At 44.4% G+C, this 18,440-nt stretch overlaps 1 protein-coding gene across 1 annotated transcript in view; it reads right to left on the bottom strand.

The window, feature by feature from the left end:
• LOC126095023 (dipeptidase 1-like) overlaps positions 1-16,499 on the bottom strand; it is a 350,057-nt gene extending 333,558 nt beyond the window's left edge. The window contains exon 1 of the mRNA XM_049909685.1: positions 16,435-16,499. Coding sequence (XP_049765642.1) covers positions 16,435-16,499 — 65 coding nt within the window. The remainder of the gene's footprint in view (positions 1-16,434) is intronic.
• Positions 16,500-18,440: the final 1,941 nt, after the last annotated feature.

Here is an 18,440-nt window from a genome sequence, read left to right as displayed (position 1 = left end):
GTAGTTCTAAGTTCTAGGGGACTGATGACCTTAGAAGTTAAGTCCCGTAGTGCTCAGAGCCATTTGAACCATTTTGAACTGTGTTATTATTGTAACCATTATTTTGTGCTATCTGCGTTATTATTTCCAGTTCTTTTTGGTAGCTTTCTTTGGTGAGTGGTACTGTGTTGAGTTTATGGAGCTTGTGTCGAAATGCTGCTTGCTTTTGTGCGTGTGGGTGGTTCGAGGATTAGGGAATGATAATATCTGTTGCTGTGGGTTTACGGTAAATTTCAAACATATGCTTACTGTTTTGTGTTTTGATTGTTATAACCAGAAAGTTAATTTGGTTGTTCTGTTCTCTTTCAGTTGTGAATCTTACATTATTATGTATCTTGTTGATGTCAGTATGTAGTTTATCAATTTTTGTTTGTGGTTCATCTATTAATCAAAGGATGTCATTCATATACCTGAACTATTTGCTACTATTTTTGTGAAAATGATCTGTTCAATGTGGTTTACAAAAATATTTGCTAAGGCTCCTGAAAATGGGGACCCCATTGGTAATCCATCTGCCCGTACATAAAATTCATTATTGTGTTGGAAGTAATTTTGTTCTGTTATGCGCTTTATTAGTGTGCATATTTCCTTAATCTGCTCGTCAGGGAGTTGACTATAAGTTTTCAGGTTCTTATCTATAATTTCTATTGTTTCTGATACTGGTATGTTGCAATACATGGTTTCTATAACAAATGAGAGGAGTGTTGCTGTGTCTGGGATTTTTATATCTTTTATTTGTTGTATTAGCTGTGTAGTGTTTTTAATGGTTTTGTCTTCTTGTACTTTTAAATTTTCAAAAAAAGTGGTTCAAATGGCTCTGAGCACTATGGGACTCAACTGCTGTGGTCATAAGTCCCCTAGAACTTAGAACTACTTAAACCTAACTAACCTAAAGACATCACACACATCCATGCCCGAGGCAGGATTCGAACCTGCGACCGTAGCGGTCGTGCGGTTCCAGACTGTAGCGCCTTTAACCGCTCGGCCACTCTGGTCGGCTTTAAATTTTCAGACAGTAATTTTAACATGTATCCTGCAAACTTGTAAGTGGGGGATTTTCTGAAATCCCGTATTGGCCTCACAGGAAGACTTGGTTTGTGGATTTCTGGTTGGCTCCGAAGCCAAGCTGGTAGAGGAGATAAAGAAGATGCAACCAAGAGCGGCGCACTTCGTCACGGGATCGTTTAGCTGGCGAGAGAGCGTTACGGAGATGCTAAACAAACTCCACTGGCAGACGTTACGAGAGAGGCGTTGTGCATCACGGAGAGAGTTACTATTGAAATTTCGAGACAGAACTTTCCAGGAGGAGTTGGGCAACATATTACTCCCCCCCCCCCCCCCCATATATATCTCGCGTATTTACTACGAGGAGAAAATTCGATAAATTAGTGCCAATATAGAGACTTACCGACAATCATTCCTCCCACGCACTATTCGCGAGTGGAACAGGGTTGGGGGGATCAGATAGTGGTACCGAAAGCACCCTCCAGCTGGCTTGCTGAGTATAATGTAGATGTAGACGTAGAGAACACAGCTAAACAAGGGACCGGGAACAGTTTGGATGTAAACGCTTAAAAAGCACGTTCGCAATCCGAGCTGCAGGAAAAAGGGACGTTCTTGCACAATGGATGAGCAATGGATGAGGCATACAATGGATGAGCCAAGGTGGCCGCTCGCGGCAGGAATTTACGGTAGCACGCTGTCTTGCTTAGGTGGACCTATAAGTCCTTCTTGATCGAGGGGTGAGGCATAGACGTCACAGTGGAGATGCGGGCCGAGAGGGGGCGAATCCCATCCCGAGACCTCGAACCCCAAACAAACAGAAGGTGGAAGAAAACCGAGATTTCGCGAGGTTACACCGTAAGCCCGCGGGCTGTAAGACAGAAAACGCAGCGCATAGATTTTGCAAGTGAATGGCGGTGGAGAAGACGATGACAAAAACATCACCCAGATAATTAATGCATGCCGGGACAGGCATAGGTAATTGCTCTTAAAATCGTCGGAAAATAACAGGGGCGCTAGCCACACCTAGAAGAAAATATTGATAGAGATCAAAAGGAGTGTTCAAGACCAGAACTCGCCAAGACTCTTCGTCCACAGGAACCTGCAGATACACTTCAGACAAATCAATTTAGGAACGTACCGGCCGCCCAATAATTTATTCACGATCGACTGCCCGTTTACAGCAGTGCAGAAGTCTCCATAAGGCGCAGTTTCCCCGACGGTTTCCAAACTAAAATCAGTGGACGTCTCCACTGATTGTAATTTGGAGACCATTCACTACGCATAACACGTTGCAGTAGACCTAGAGATTGAGAGATTGCAGCCTATCCAAGTCTGCTTTCTCTTGACCTCTCAGGGTAAAAGGAATAGGAAGCCCACGACCAAAATGAGGCCAAGCCATTTATTGCAAAGAAATATGAGCAGAAAAATTAGTAGCACACCCTAAAAATGGCTCAAATGGCTCTAAGCACTATGGGACTTAACATCTGAGGTCATCATTCCCCTAGAACTTAGAACTACTTAAACCTAACTAACCTAAGGACATCACAGACAGCCATGCCCGAGGCAGGGTTCGAACCGGCGACCGGGGCGGTCACGCTGTTCCGGACTGAAGCGAGCACACCCAATTCATTGTAAAAATAAATCCGAAAACTCCTCACACTACGTTTCAGTGTTTCCAGCTGAGAATACGGTACGTGATCGGACACAAGGTGAACCGCGTTGGTGATAGAAAACCAAATGCCTGACATGCGCTCATCCCGAACAATTTCTCAACACCATCACCAGCAACCATCAACAATGTAATGGGACAAGCCAGTGACGTGTGAGAGTAAGATGGCGTAAAAATTCCCAGTAGTGCAATTTTCCGGTTTTTTTTTTATTTTTTTTTATTTTATTATTATTATTTTTTAATAACGGACCAGCTTCCGCGTGGCGAGCCTAAACTGACATAGGTTTGAGAATTCAGTAACGTCACTGAAGCACCGGTGTCGCCTCGTCGCCGGATCACTTGTCTCGCTAAACAATGTGGAAGGTCACAAAATTTGGAGTCACACAGTTACGTCCATGTTCATATCCTGAGGGACTGTCGGTGAACGACACACGGAGGCGATGTGGCTCTCCTTCCGTCAAGCATTACGAGTAGGCCAGTGCTCATGGGACGCCGAACGTTCGTACTGGACGAAACGGAAAGGCAGAGAGGAAAAGAGAGAATTCTGAGGCTGGCACTGTGGAGGCTGCGGCTGCTTTGGGTGAGCTCTGCACTGGGCCGCCATGTTTACCGCCATTGCTGCCGTTTGCTCGTGCGAGCTGTCCGTCACCGTAGCGGGCACATCGTGTGACACTACTGCCGCATCATCCCGCGCTTCAAATTTGGCACCCGCTGCTCGAGAAGATTGTGCTATTCGCAAAACTTCATTCAGCCAACGGGTAGGTTTGCACAGAGTAAAGCCTTCTGGCACACGTTCTTATCCGGAGATAAGCTTTGTGTACCATGGAGTCTGTATAAGAGATATTACGGGTGAGCCGTTGTAAAATTTGCTGTTTTGAAGAGCGCGCCGCAGCGCGTAGTGTGAAGCAGTCACCCTCCGTTTCTGGCGGTGGCGCCGCTGTGGCAATCGCAGCTTTCGTGTCTCCCTCTGGAAGAAAAAGGGTAAGGTTGCCTGCTCACGTGCATTTAAGGGGCGCTATGAGCTCGCGAGTGGCAGTTGGTTAGTCGGAGTGAGGCTAGGTCAGTCTCGCGTCACCAGTCGCTGGTGTGTCTCTCGTTCGCAATTGCGCGGCAGTTAGTGTCTGTCTGTCGTCGGAGTGCTAGTATGTCTGTTGTTTGGATCAAACTTTAAAGCCAGAAAATGAGAGTCTTGCCACTCCGCCAGTAAGAGAACTCAGCTAGTGGTAGCCCGGTCGCGCCTTAGTTCCTGCATCTGAGTCTGCGCGTTAGGCCGCCAGTCTGCTCGAGTTGCTCTGGCAACGGTCGTTGTCGGTTGGATCGATCGGTTGGTCGGTCGCGCACTGCGACACAAGATGACTTGTCCGCCTTGAGCGTCGGCTCTTGTGAGGTCCCCACGTTGAGTTCAGTGGGCCGCGCGGTATAGAAAAGGGTAGTGGCTTCGTGGTCCGCACGAGAGCAACAGGAGTCAGACCACGACATCGGGCTGGCCGGTGCGAGCTGCGACGCCGTGAGACGGGAGATGGGCGCGTCTTCCTGTGTTCGTTGAAGCGGCTGGCAGCGGACGGTTAGGGAGAGCGTTGGGGGTGCTGCGCCAGGTCTTCTCGAGAAATCGCAGTTTATTGGAAGGTAAGTGATTGGAGATATGTTGTTTCATTTACTTGTTAAATTTTACTTGTTTTCTTGGTGAGGTCACCAGCCGATATGTTTTGGGGTCGTGCCACCATTCTTCTCCGAATGCCGACCAGCGGAAAGGTGGTTATTTTATGAATTGGGTGGTCCGTTTTTCCCTTGTGGAGTAGGGGCGGGTTAGAGCAATCTGCGGTTCGGGTTGTTCAGTAATTCCCCTGTCAATCTGCCATACGTTAATAGCTGCCTCTGTCATGTCAGTCGGATTCGGTGTCAACCAATTCATTGCTTAAGGTGTAAAGGCCGAATTCCTGAAATATGTTTTTATCTTTCCTATCATCTTGAGAGGCGGTATATGTGTAATGTAGAGCATGTTTGTACATTTTATGTAAGACTGCATTTCATGGGTTTTTATTTAAATGGTCATTTAAGTATATAAAGTTGCCACCCTTCCACCGTAAGAGTCTTGTTTTAAAAACAAGTTGCACTTTCGTTGGCAAGTAATATTTTTAATGTGAGTATTTTGTACCATTTCCATCCCTCCTACGGGGTGCATAGGTTATGTTTATGTGTTTGTGTGAGTTGTTAAAATTTTTAGTTTAAAGTAATTTGGTGTGTTGCAGATTTGCACCAGTGTAGTCTTTCAGAGGTTCTTGTGAGCGGTCGTGACTACGGCCGTGTTAAAAGGGAGCGGCAAGGTTCTCAGCCCGAACTGTGGAAAAAAAAATTTATTTCTACCTCTGAATAAATTGTAACTTGATATTTAGAGGCTTTCTGATTATAATTTTTAAATCTGTTTGTTTTTTTAAAAAAGAAAGGGTTTTTAGCAATAAAATTTCCATTTGTTGAAAGAAATTTGTTTTCATCAGTTACCCACTGGCAACTACTTCCACCCTCATATAGTGTGATCAAATGTGTTAATGTTCTTGATGAATCGCTAGTAAATAAATTAAATTCTTAAGAAAAAATTTTGAAAGTAAATTCACGGTTCAACGGGCATCGGTAACGAATTGACACTTATGGCCAAAACCGTGAAGTTCGACTGCCCAGGCTTTGTATGACTGGACTGGTTTCTTGCGGCATCGGTAGAACGTCACCGTGACATGCGTTGCTTTGCGGTAGTAGTTGGACAATAAACTGCACATGTGATCAAAAGTAAGAGCTGCTGGTTCTTGTAAAGGGGCTAGCTGACACAGTAAGTCATACACCTTAGCTGGAATCCACGAAAGGAAGAAGGCCTTACTCAGTTTCGAGTCTTTCACACCGAAAGCCAAACAATGTTGTCCAAGTTTTTTTTTTTTTTCGTAATCGTCCCAATCCTCGGTCGAATCATCAAACAGAGGCAATGCGGGTGGATGGATCTGTTAATGAAAGCCGACAAGGTGGTCACAGCCGAAATAAGTTTTTCAGTCAGGGCCAGCAGAATGAACCTGATGAAAAAATGGTTCAAATGTCTGTAAGCACTGTGGGACTTAAGATCTGAGGTCATCAGTCCCCTTGACTTGGAACTACTTAAACCTAACTCATCTAAAAACATCGCACAGAGCCCTGCCCGAGGCAGGATTCGAACCTGTGACCGTAGCAGCAGCGCAGTTCCGAACTGAAGAGCCTAGAACCGCTCGGCCACAGCAGCCGGCGAACCTGATGAAACCGTAAGTACATATTGCAGACGCGGAAACCGTTCCAAACTCGTCGCTAATTGGGTTGTAACTAGGTAGTAAATGAGACCGATCCAAAGTAACCCAAATATGCCTTTACTCGTGAAGCACTCAACTACAATGGAAAGCAGACTTACGTGAATCCGCATATAACACAACGCAGTACTCTGAAGTGAACGACTCAGCGCAAATAGATGCCCAGTTGGCGCTGCTCCGTACAATGAAGAGTTAAAGAAACTGGTAAACCCCCCCCCCCCCCCCCCCTGATATCGTATAGGGCTCTCGCGAGCATGACGTGGCATGGAATCGACTATATCTGAAGTAGTGCTGGAAGGAACTGACACCGTGAATCCTCCAGGACTGTCCATAATTCCGTAATAATAAGAAGTGGTGAAGATCTCTTCTGAACAGCAGGTTGCAACGCATTCGAGATATGCTCAATAGTGTTCATGTGTGTGGTCTTTGGTGGCGAGCGGAAGTGCTTAAACTCAAAAGAGTGTTCTTGGAGCCATTCTGTTGCAGTTATGGACGTGTGGGGTGCCACATTGTCCTGCTGGAATTTCCCAAGTTCGTCGGAATGCATAATGGACCTTAATGGATGCAGATGATCAGACACGACGCTTACGTATGTAACACGTATCAGAGTCGTATCTAGACGTATCAGGGGCCCCATATCACTCCAACTGCAACCGCCACACACCATTACAGAGCGTCCACCAGGTTCAACAGTCCCCTAACGCAGGATCTATGGATTCATGAGGTTTTCTCCATAGCCGTACTCGTCCATTTGCTCGATACAATTTGAAACGAGGCTCGTCCGACCAGACAACAGGTTTCCAGTCATCAGCAGACCAATGTCGGGTTTGACGGGCCCAGCCGAGGGGTAAAGCTTTGTGTCGTGTAGTCATCTAGGGTACACGAGTGGGACTTTGGCTCCGAAAGCTCATATCTATGATGTTTGGTTGAATGTTTCGCACGTTGACACTTGTTGAAGGCCCAGTTTTGAAATCTGCAGCAGTTTGCGGAACCGTTGCACTTCTATGACACTGAACGATTCTCTTCAATCGTCTTTGGGCCCGTTCTTGCAGTATCTTTTTCCGGCCGCAGCGATGTCGGAGATTTGATGTTTTACCGGATTCCTGATATTCACAGTGTGGTGTCACCGCCAGACACCACACTTGGTAGGTGGTAGCCTTTAAATCGGCCGCGGTCCGCTAGTATACGTCGGACCTGCGTGTCGCCACTGTCAGTGATTGCAGACCGAGCGCCGCCACACGGAAGGTCTAGTGAGACGTCCTAGCACTCGCCCCAGTTGTACAGCCGACTTTGCTAGCGAAGCTACACTGACAAATACGCTCTCATTTGCCGAGACGATAGTTAGCATAGCCTTCAGCTACGTCATTTGCTACGACCTAGCAAGGCGCCATGACCAGTTTATATTGAGATTATATAATGTATCAACAAGAGCGATGTTCTCCAATTATGGATTAAAGTTAAGTACTACATCAACTACGTACTTTATTTATTAGACTCAACTCCTTTAATATGTTCCAGACCTCACGCCGGTCTGCGTGAGCTTAAACGCGTGCTATTCGGCTACAAGTCATAGTGGATTGGCTGTCGGCTCAGTCCACTACACACAGTTCACTCGTAAAATGGTCGCACGCGAAAAGCGCCACTTCATCAGAGACGCTGTGTCCCATCGTTCGTGCGCCGACCATGGCACCATAGTTAGACTCATTTAAATCTTGATAACCTGCCATTGTAGCAGCAGTAACAGATGTAACAACTGCGCCACACAGTTGTTGTCTTACATAGGCGTTGCGGACAGCAGCGCCCTATTCTGCCTGTTTACATAGCTCTGTGTTTATTTGAATACGCATGTTTATACCAGTTTCTTTTGCGCTTTCAGTGCAAATGCGTGAGTTACCGGCAGACGGCACGGTGGAGTCCCCACCGCGCTCACGCTCCCTAGAGAGCCTGTATACAGAGAGAGTGGCCATTGGTGAAGTTGCCCGTGATTGGTTGATTAGCTTTGGCGCCATTTTTCTGCCAAACGTCTCTCGCGCTTCCTATGTTCGCCGTGCTTTTGAGTTGAAGTTCAGAGGACTTTTGGAAACGATTAAAAGGTATTTGAATTATTGAGAGACTTGTTATGCGTTGTGCATGCATGATAGTTGTATATAGTTTTTAGTTCGTAATTAGCATTTGCGATCTTAAATACGAGTTGAAATAACTGATGAAGTCGGTAGGCCTATATGTTTGAAGTAAACACGTTAGTAATTTGCTCAGAGAACTCTGATTTTAAGGTGTCAGTTTTTTAAAATATTTTTAGTCACGCAAAACAGGTAGGCCTATCACAATTAACTGCATTTTTAAGCTCTTATTTCTTTAACAGTTCGTGCATACTGGTAGCATCACAAGCTTTTCTGAAGCCAATATCTGACAGTCCTTGCTGGAAACGGAAAGTTCCTGTAATTTTTGTGCCATGCTCATTCGACTTTATAGCGTCAAACTTTATTTCGTTCCGAATCAGATCGCTAGGCATTATTTTGGTTTCAGTATTATTGCCTGACAGTTGGCGCAGGAAAGTTGTAAGCACTTTTTCCGCAGTTGTCGTGGTTGCTGAAACATTACTCGTAGCAAATAATTGTAGGTACTCTTGAAGACAGTTTTTAGTAGGCCTACTTACTGTGGGGTAGAAGGGATACGGTAGTTTTCTTGTTATATTTGGTCGTTATTGCAGTAGCCTACATTTAACATTACCTGGATTTTGTAATCTTTTTCGTTTGTTATCTACCAGAGGTGTATATATATATATATATATATATATGAAAGAAAGTCGTAAGCAGTTGTTTACTTGTGACATGCAAAAAGTTTGAAGACGTGACAAGAAGTACTGATACGTCTCACACTTTTTGCATGTGACAAGTAAACAACTGCTTACGACTTTCATTCATCTGACGTAATACAGGTACGTTAAATCTTTAGCGTTATGCACTTCCGATACAAAACAAATGCTATACACCATATTATGTTTTATTTACGTTACTTTCATTGCAATATGTCTAGTAAACGAACTTTAAAGGAGATAAATGCAAGTAACGAATAATTTTTACAGCCACTGCATCAGATTTTCCTGGGCTTTACGTAGTAGGCTACTGTGAGTATGTTGTAGCTGTAAAGAAAGGCATTTAACGAATGATTTCGCGATATTATCTTGTGCTTTTGATTCGGTGAGTGTGTACTCCACTACTCCACTATTGGCCGTTCAAGAGTCTCGCCCCCAGTTTGGCAGAAAAATGGCTGCCGTATCGTCCGCTGATACTGGTGGCAGATCCAAACACGCGCGTACGGAGACACCACATTCGGCGCGTGCGATCTGGTAGCAGGATATAACAGCTACCTTGAATGCAAAATACCGTTTCAAAAATAAAATGTTCAATCGGTTGTTTCAATAACTTCCATACTATGACAATTCGTAAAACATTTGCGCAATTCGCTCTCCAGCTGTATAGAGAAGAGTGGCCCGAGGGCTAGCAGACGATACGAAAACAAATGTGCGAAGAACTGGAGTTGCTGAGGGCACGAACTATGGTCTTGTACGGGAAATTCTGCAGGTGTAGTTAACATTATCGACATCAATTACAGTATGTTTAAGGCCAGTATTACATCGTGCACCTAAGGTGTACACCTCTGCACCCTCGCCCCAAGCGTACATGTCTGGAACTGCCGACCAGTTCATCTCGCCCTATTACGCGATGCAAGCGAGATAGTCCTGTCCTGATTTCTTGTAGAGTCATTCATTTAATTTAAAATTTTCGAAGAGTTCATGGTTACTACTTATTAAATAACTGTGTTTATTTATTTTTTGTTTCTGTTGCGTATTAATAAATTGTTGTTCTCTTATGAAACCTACCTCACGTTGTAACCATTCTGAATTATGGGGACCACTTTTCGTTTTATATTGTGATATTTTGTAGTGCTGGCATATGTTGAACTATATTTACGTTTATGCAGCAGTTACATCAAACGGCTCTGAGCACTATGGGACTTAACTTCTAAGGTCATCAGTCACCTAGAACTTAGAAATACTTAAACCTTTCTAACCTAAGGACATCACACACATCCATGCCCGAGGCAGGATTCGAACCTGCGACCGTAGAGGTCACGCGGTTCCAGACTGTAGCGCGTAGAACCGCTCGGCCACCTCGGCCGGCGCAGTTACAGCAATTTGCACATGGACGGCCGCAGCAACTTTTGGGGCTGTCGCACTGGCTGTGTCTGTAACCCTCAGGATTAGGTCAGCATGGCAACAACAAAAACCCAGACATTCTTGGGTTGAAACCTGGCTAGTAAGAAGGGTCGAAAGCAGTGGCATGTATTTTCTATTAAGAAAGAAATAGAGGCCCAAAGATCTGCAGGAATTTCGGAACTTCGTGACAATGGACGACGGTTCTTTCGACAAGCTGCTGCCGACATACCGGTAGGAATTCAGTCAAGTGACGCAATAATATTGGAAGCAATTCCACTTAGTCGGAAGTAAGAATTAAACCATTTGTGAACTCATTCTGCGATCATACTCTGTCGCAGATTACTGCCAGTTTCTCCTTCCTGGTATTCTCAAAACAAAACATAAGACATAAACGTGACATTTCATTGGTTGCTGTACTATACACAGAAATCGAAAAATCACGCATGGTAACGCTATATGCATATATACTCAGAAATAAACGACTGCTGACCTCTCCTCGCTACACGACTTAATTAGGAAAAAAGAATACTTTTCGGAAACAACTTTTATAAAATAATGTGTGCTGATAAAAAATACTTATTTCATTCAGTTACTGCGTTTACGAAAAATTAATCACTGAAAAATGAGCAAAATTTCCAATATGAAAACCTGAAGCTAGCTCCTGACCACAGATGTCAACGATAACAGTAGGCAAAATCGAAACATCAACACGTAGAAAGCATGCTCGGAGCACTCCGTTCTGTGCATGCATAAGTAACTGCTATCTAAGTGCACATGCACGGACTCTCGGTAGTTTAGAACTGGTGTCTGTTTCCCGTGAGGATAATGTGCCAGTTGTACACCCAGATGGTTGTCGTGCAGGGCCCGTTTCGTTCGTTCTGCCATTGAATTCTAAGGAGCGCTGACGCACAGCAGTTCGTAACATGTATTTGACTCCAGTAACAGGGTCCCCCATCAGCAGGTGGCGGCAGTATACTGCCGATGTTCTTGTTTTGCACAACAATTCCATAGAACACATCAGCCTCTCCAGCACTGGCGAAACTGCAAAAACTTGCAGGAAAGTCTTCATCCTTCCATCACATACACGCTTCAGTGGCACGCATCTTGGAAAATTCGCCTGTCCCTGAGGAGGCAGGTTTCCACCACACAGGTATACAGTGAGGTGATAACAGTCATGAGATAGCGATATGCACGTGTTCAGACAGCGGCAGCACCACACGGGTACACAAGATGTAAAAAGGGGAGTGCATTGGCGGCGATGTCATTTGTTTGCAGTTGTGAAAAGGTTTCCGACATGATCACGGCCGCACGACGGGAATTAACTGACTTTCAGCTCGGAGTCATAGTTTGACCTAGACACATGAGAAATTCCATTTCGAAAATCACAGTTTCAAGACTGCGTAGATAAAACCAAATTTCAGGCACCAACTCTCGCCACGGACATCGCAGTGGCCGACTGCCTTCACTTAACGGCCGAGTGCAGCGGCGGCTTCGTAGAGTTTTCATTGCTAAGAGACAAGCAACACGGCGAGGAGTAACACCAGAAATCGACGTGGGACGCAGAACGAACGAACCCGGTAGGGCAGTGCTGCGAAATCTGGCGTTCATGGGCTACGGCAGCAGAGGACCCACGCGAGTGCCTGTGCTAACAGCACCGCCTGTCATGGGCTTAGGACCATATCGGTTGAACCCTGTTGTTGTTGGTATGCTCTTCAGTCCTGAGACTAGACTAATGCAGCTCTCCATGCTACTCTATCCTGTGCAAGCTTCTTCATCTCCCAGTATTTAGCGCAAGCTTCTTCCTTCTGAATCTGCTTAGTGTATTCATCTCGTGGTCTCCCTCTACGATTCTTACCCTCCACGCTGCCCTCCAATGCTAAACTTGTGATTCCTTGATGCCTCAGAATATGTCCTACCAACCGGTCCCTTCTTCTTGTCAAGTTGTGCCACAAACTCCTCTTCTCCGCAATTCTATTCAATACCTCCTCATTAGTTATGTGATCTTCAGCATTCTTCTGTAGCACCACATTTCGAAAGCTTCTATTCTCTTCTTGTCCAAACTATTTATCGTCCACGTTTCACTTTCATACATGGCTACACTCCATACAAATACTTTCAGAAACGACTTCCTGACAAATCTATACTCGATGTTAACAAATTACTGTTCTTCAGAAACACTTTCCTTGCCATTGGCAGTCTACATTTTATATCCTCTCTACTTCGACAATCATCAGTTATTTTGCTCTCCAAATAGCAAAACTCCTTTACTACTTTAAGTGTCTCATTTCCTAATCTAATTGCCGGCTGCGGTGGTCTAGCGGTTCTAGGCGCTCAGTCCGGAACCGCGCGACTGCTACAGTCGCAGGTTCGAATCCTGCCTCGGGCATGGATGTGTGTGCTGTCCTTAGCTTAGTTAGGTTTAAGTAGTTCTAAGTTCTAGGGGACTGATGACCACAGATGTTAAGTCCCATAGTGCTCAGAGCCATTTGAACCATTTGACCCTAATCTAATTCCCTCAGCATTAACCGACTTAATTCGACTACATTCCATTATCCTTGTTTTGCTTTTGTTGATGTTCATCTTATATCCTCCTTTCAAGAGACTGTCCATTCCGTTCAACTGCTCTTCCAAGTCCTTTGCTGTCTCTGACAGAATTACAATGTCATCGGCGAACCTCGAAGTTTTTATTTCTTCTCCATGGATTTGAATACCTTCTCCGAATTTTTCTTTCGTTTCCTTTACTGCTTGGTCAATATACAGATAGGGGAGAGGCTACAACCCTGTCTCACTCCCTTCCCAACCGCTGCTTCCCTTTAATGCCCCTCGACTCTCCCTTCCCAACCACTGCTTCCCTTTCATGCCCCTCGACTCTTACAACTGCCATCTGGTTTCTGCACAAATTGTAAATAGCCTTTCGCTCCCTGTATTTTACCCCTGCCACCTTTAGAATTTGAAAGAGAGTATTCCAGTCAACATTGTGAAAAGCTTTCTCTAAGTCTACAAATGCCAGAAACGTACGTTTGTCTTTCCTTGATCTATTTTCTAAGGTAAGTCGGATAAGTTGGACCCTAGACGACTGGAAAACCGTGGGCTGGTCAGATGAGTCCCGATTTCAGTTAGTAAGAGCTAACGGTAGGGTTCGACTGTGGCGTCGAGTTCAGGAAGCCATGAACCCAGATTGTCAACAAGGCTGTGCAAGCTGGTGGTGACTCCTTAATGGTGGGAGCTGTGTTCACAAGGGATGGTCCAAATGAATCAATCATTGACTGGAAATGGTTATGTTCGGCTACTTGGAGACCATTTGCAGTCATTCATGGACTTCTTGTTCCCAAACAACGATGTCACATTACTGAGCCACAGTTGTATGCGATTTGTTTGACGAACATTCTGGACAGTTCGAGCGAATGTTTTGGCCACTCAGATCGCACGACACGAGTCCCACAAAACATTTATGGGTCATAATCGATAGGTCAGTTCGTGCACAAAATCCTGCATCTACAACAGTTTTGCGTTTAAGGACGGCTATTTATTTCTTGATGAGACTTAAAATCACTTGTTGAGTTCATACTATGTCGAGTTTCTGCACTACGCCGGTATTAGGAGGTACCGCATGCCTTTTGTCACCTCAGTGTAAGTGCTCTTGTTTCAACGTGAAAAAAAAAGTGGATAAGATGCTGATTGTATTGAGAAATGACAAATTAATCGTGAATGTAGTAGCTGTTATCCTGTGTATGTGACATTTACTTCTCTTGTAAAATTAAAATAAAAGATAGAAGGCATTTCCTGTCTGATCGACCCAGGTATCTACGGATAAGGCCAGATTCACAGAGAAAGAGGTAACGAATTACCACAATAACCATTAACGGAGAGCTGCAAACCTTGAAGGAACTGAGGTAACAACCCATTATTTTCGCTTTGGTATCAATGTGTTGGCAAGGACTGTGGGTGACCGACTCACAAAACCATGGACATTACCGGGCCAATCAACAGTAGCAACAAACTAGCCACGCTGTTGGAGAACGCTGGATTTGCAGAGAGAGACAAAGGGTGCAGTATGTGCACGACGGGGCCCCTCCCCATTTTCTATGCCTATTGTGTAATAACACAAACGTGTAATTTATTTGAGGAGGACCAATATCATGGCGCACTCGTTCAGCCGGGCCTAATACCTTAGATTCCTATCCATGGGGACATTTAAAGCCTTTTGTGTATTCAACGTGTAACGTCACAATAGGTTTCGTTACATAGTTAAAATCAGTGTTATGTTGCTATCAGCTCATAGACATTTACATAATTAATGAACAGTGAAATAATCTCTGTTGTGACTTGGCAAGACAGCCAAGCCACTATGATTGGTAGCTGAAGGCACGCGTTAAGCTCACGCAGGCTGGCGTGAGGTCTGGAACAGTTACAGGAGTTGAGTCTAGTAAAAATAATACGTAGCTGCTGGAATACTTAACTTTAATCCATAATTGGTGAACATCGGTCTGACGGTACATGCATCACAAGATAAATAGTAAATGATAATGGCGCCTTGCTAGGTCGTAGCAAATGACGTAGCTAAAGGCTATGCTAACTATCGTCTCGCGAATGAGAGCGTAATTTGTCAGTGAACCATATCTAGCAAAGTCGGCTGTACAACTGGGTCGAGTGCTAGGACGTCTGGCGGTGACACCACAATCTCAGCCCCAAATTACATGCATGTAGAAACAATTATGGATCAAAGTCTTTTATTCTCATTACAATATGCACGTCCTATGTGCCTATTTACATTTCCCCACCTCTCCTTAAAGTATGTGGTCAGGTGTGAATGTTTTGAGTGCGGTAGCAGACGAACCAGAGATGTAGTGGGTCTCAGAATCTTCTACCAACTTTAACACAGTCAGTGGCAGGCAAAAAGCAGGAACAGGATGGTTCGACCAGAGGTGCGAAAGTCTAAAAAAAAAACGTTTTCTTAGCAGAGGTTGGTCATGGGCCTCCCCCACCACCTCGCGCTGCTCGGGAGAAAGAGCCGCGCAACGGTTACGGGGAGTTTTTTGGAAGACAGGCGAGCGACCAGACGTTCCTTCAGAACGCTGCGTCGAAATCAGGACAAAGGTATTCGAATGTTTAAATATGTTTAATGTTAACAATTTATTTATCATAGGCTTTTTCGCGATTGATTAATTAAGAACCATTTATTGATTTTTGTTCAATTTATCCGATATAAGAATAATCTTATTCGTTCGAGATTTCCGTTACGACCCGCCACGTGGTGCATAGTTTCAAACTGCAATCGCCGAGAAAGCTAATTGAGGGAGTTGTAGCCAGTTTTTGCAATTGCTGAACATTTCTGCTAGCGTGTGTCGATATTTAACAACTTATTGAAAATTTTGTGACGAGTGTAGCTTTTCTAAGATGAATCGTTTCGTATTCAAGCACTTCGCGCTGGAGATACCAGACACGAGTCCTGCTCGATGTCAGCCACTGTACATAGAAAATCTGCATAGAGAAATAGTTACGATATTTGCATTTCAGTGATAACTTAATGCATGTGCATGTATCAGCATAGTAATAGTGACCACGTGCTCTCCAAGATTTTCCTTCCCCCCACAGGACGATGCAAATTAAAGGCAACACGCCTTGTAATTCAAAGGAGAAGTAATCTATGTGCATAGTTAAATAATTTTTGTTCATAGTTAAATGAAAATTCAAAGCAGAATTAGTGAAATGTGTATTCAAAAGATTGTTAAGAAGTAACTTCGTAAATTTGTCTAATGTTGGTTAAAATAAAATTAACTTTGTTTTTCGAAGTAATATCCGTTATCGGCTTGCTCATTTAAATCATACCTAAGAAAATCACGCTGCCCCTTTACTAAAATTATTGGCACAAGACTAGATTCGCGCAGGATGTAGTTTTCTCTGACCATCCCCAAAATTACAATTGCGTTACCCGTTGCGACTTCAAATTCAGTCGATAAGATTGTATTCTGAACTTTGATGGGCCTAAACATCAATTCTGAAGCGGGCAGAATGGTCAGGGAAGGTTACGCTGCCGAGAGAGAAAAAGTGGCATCAGATCCTTCCCCACAGCAGGTTTATATAAAAATGAATAAAAGTAATCCCTGCTGATAAAATTAAGTAAACTCCCTTCTCAGCCTGCCACAGACAGGGAGAATTAACGACATTTACGATCTAAATACCAGTCGCTGGGAGCTTGCAAACGCACTTGAACAACATACACACGGTAGAAGAGCATGCGTCCCATGCTTATGGCCGAATTTGCAGTTCATAGAGGAGAGCGGACGTATTTATAAGAATGTGCTGTAACCAAAGTCAACAAATCCTCTGGTGTCAACGAGGGGGTTGGCTATCATACGACTTCTCAACAGTTATTTCCGGAGTACGTTAAACAGGCAATTTTTTTGTAGTTCTGGTCAATATTATTTCCTTTTAGAGTTGTTGTTATTGTTGTTGTAGTCCTCAGTCCAAGGACTGGTCTGATGCAACTCTCCATGATACTCTATCCTCTGAAACCCTCCCTATCTACTGCAACCTACATCCTACTGAATCTGCTTAGTGCATTCATCTCTTGGTCTTCCTCTACGATTTTTACTCTCCACGCTTCCCTCCCCTCCAATACCAAGTTGGTGGTCCCTTGATGCATCAGAACGTGTCCTACCAACCGATTCCTTCTCCTAGTCAAGTTGTTACACAAATTCCTCTCCTCCCCAATTCCATTCAGTACCTCCTCATTAGTTATGTGATCTACGCATCTAATCTTCAGCATTCTTCTGTAGCACCACGATTCAAAAGCCCTTTGAGAGTATGGGACACTTTAAAGAATACATTGTTCATTGATAATGTTTGCAAATTCGCTGTTCTATTCGGGATAGCACTGTTTAGCGAAAAGATTCGTTGATACTGGAAACAATAAAAAGGATACACATTAGGCTATACTTTGTTTTTTTATCGAATTTTTTAGTAGTCTGCTGTTGCTATTGGTCATTATGCTATTAAAAGACCGGCCTGCTCAGAAAACAAAATAAACATGTCGAAATGTGTTGGGTCCTGTTCAGTAGTTTTGCAGAGTATTACAGGACGTTATTTAGTTTATTTCCATGCCTCGCGCGCTGAGTCGCTGAAACTGTTCTGCCGTGTTGCAACGTTGCATGCTCGCTGCCGCCATGAGCAGCGTAATTAAATAACAAATGCACTGCCGCTGCAGCTGGTGCCTGTGGATGCGAGACGACAAATTGCACCAGCGCTTCCCTCAACTAGAAAGCCGGGATACGGGCACTGTACCAACTCGCACGCCGTACATAAAAACAGTTTCATTGACGTGCAGTGCTCCGGGAATTTGTCATATCCAACAAGAAGTTAGAAGCATGATGACATTAACGCTTCCTGTCGCATTTACAACGATTTGGTTGCGTTACTTGCTTTACTAAATTATCAGTAGTTCATATTTTATTTCGTTGGTTTTGTTTAAGGGATAGTTGGGAAATTGTGCACAGCGGATAATAGTATGCATCCAGTACTTGAAGCTTGCGGCAAACTTGACGAATTACGACTAATGCCGCCCTCTTCTAATTCCTGTAAGCAACAAACAGGAACAAAAACTTGGGGGCCATTTGTGTCGTGGAATGCGTATTTATGAGCGAAATACACTCCTGGAAATTGAAATAAGAACACCGTGAATTCATTGTCCCAGGAAGGGGAAACTTTATTGACGCATTCCTGGGGTCAGATACATCACATGATCACACTGACAGAACCACAGGCACATAGACACAGGCAACAGAGCATGCACAATGTCGGCACTAGTACAGTGTATATCCACCTTTCGCAGCAATGCAGGCTGCTATTCTCCCATGGAGACGATCGTAGAGATGCTGGATGTAGTCCTGTGGAACGGCTTGCCGTGCCATTTCCACCTGGCGCCTCAGTTGGACCAGCGTTCGTGCTGTACGTGCAGACCGCGTGAGACGACGCTTCATCCAGTCTCAAACATGCTCAATGGGGGACAGATCCGGAGATCTTGCTGGCCAGGGTAGTTGACTTACACCTTCTAGAGCACGTTGGGTGGCACGGGATACATGCGGACGTGCATTGTCCTGTTGGAACAGCAAGTTCCCTTGCCGGTCTACGAATGGTAGAACGATGGGTTCGATGACGGTTTGGATGTACCGTGCACTATTCAGTGTCC

This window comes from Schistocerca cancellata, chromosome 8 (assembly GCF_023864275.1).
Source record: "Schistocerca cancellata isolate TAMUIC-IGC-003103 chromosome 8, iqSchCanc2.1, whole genome shotgun sequence".
Lineage (NCBI taxonomy): Eukaryota > Metazoa > Arthropoda > Insecta > Orthoptera > Acrididae > Schistocerca > Schistocerca cancellata.
The sequence above is the reverse complement of the archived record's forward strand: the minus strand, read 5'-3'. Positions and strand labels throughout refer to the sequence as shown.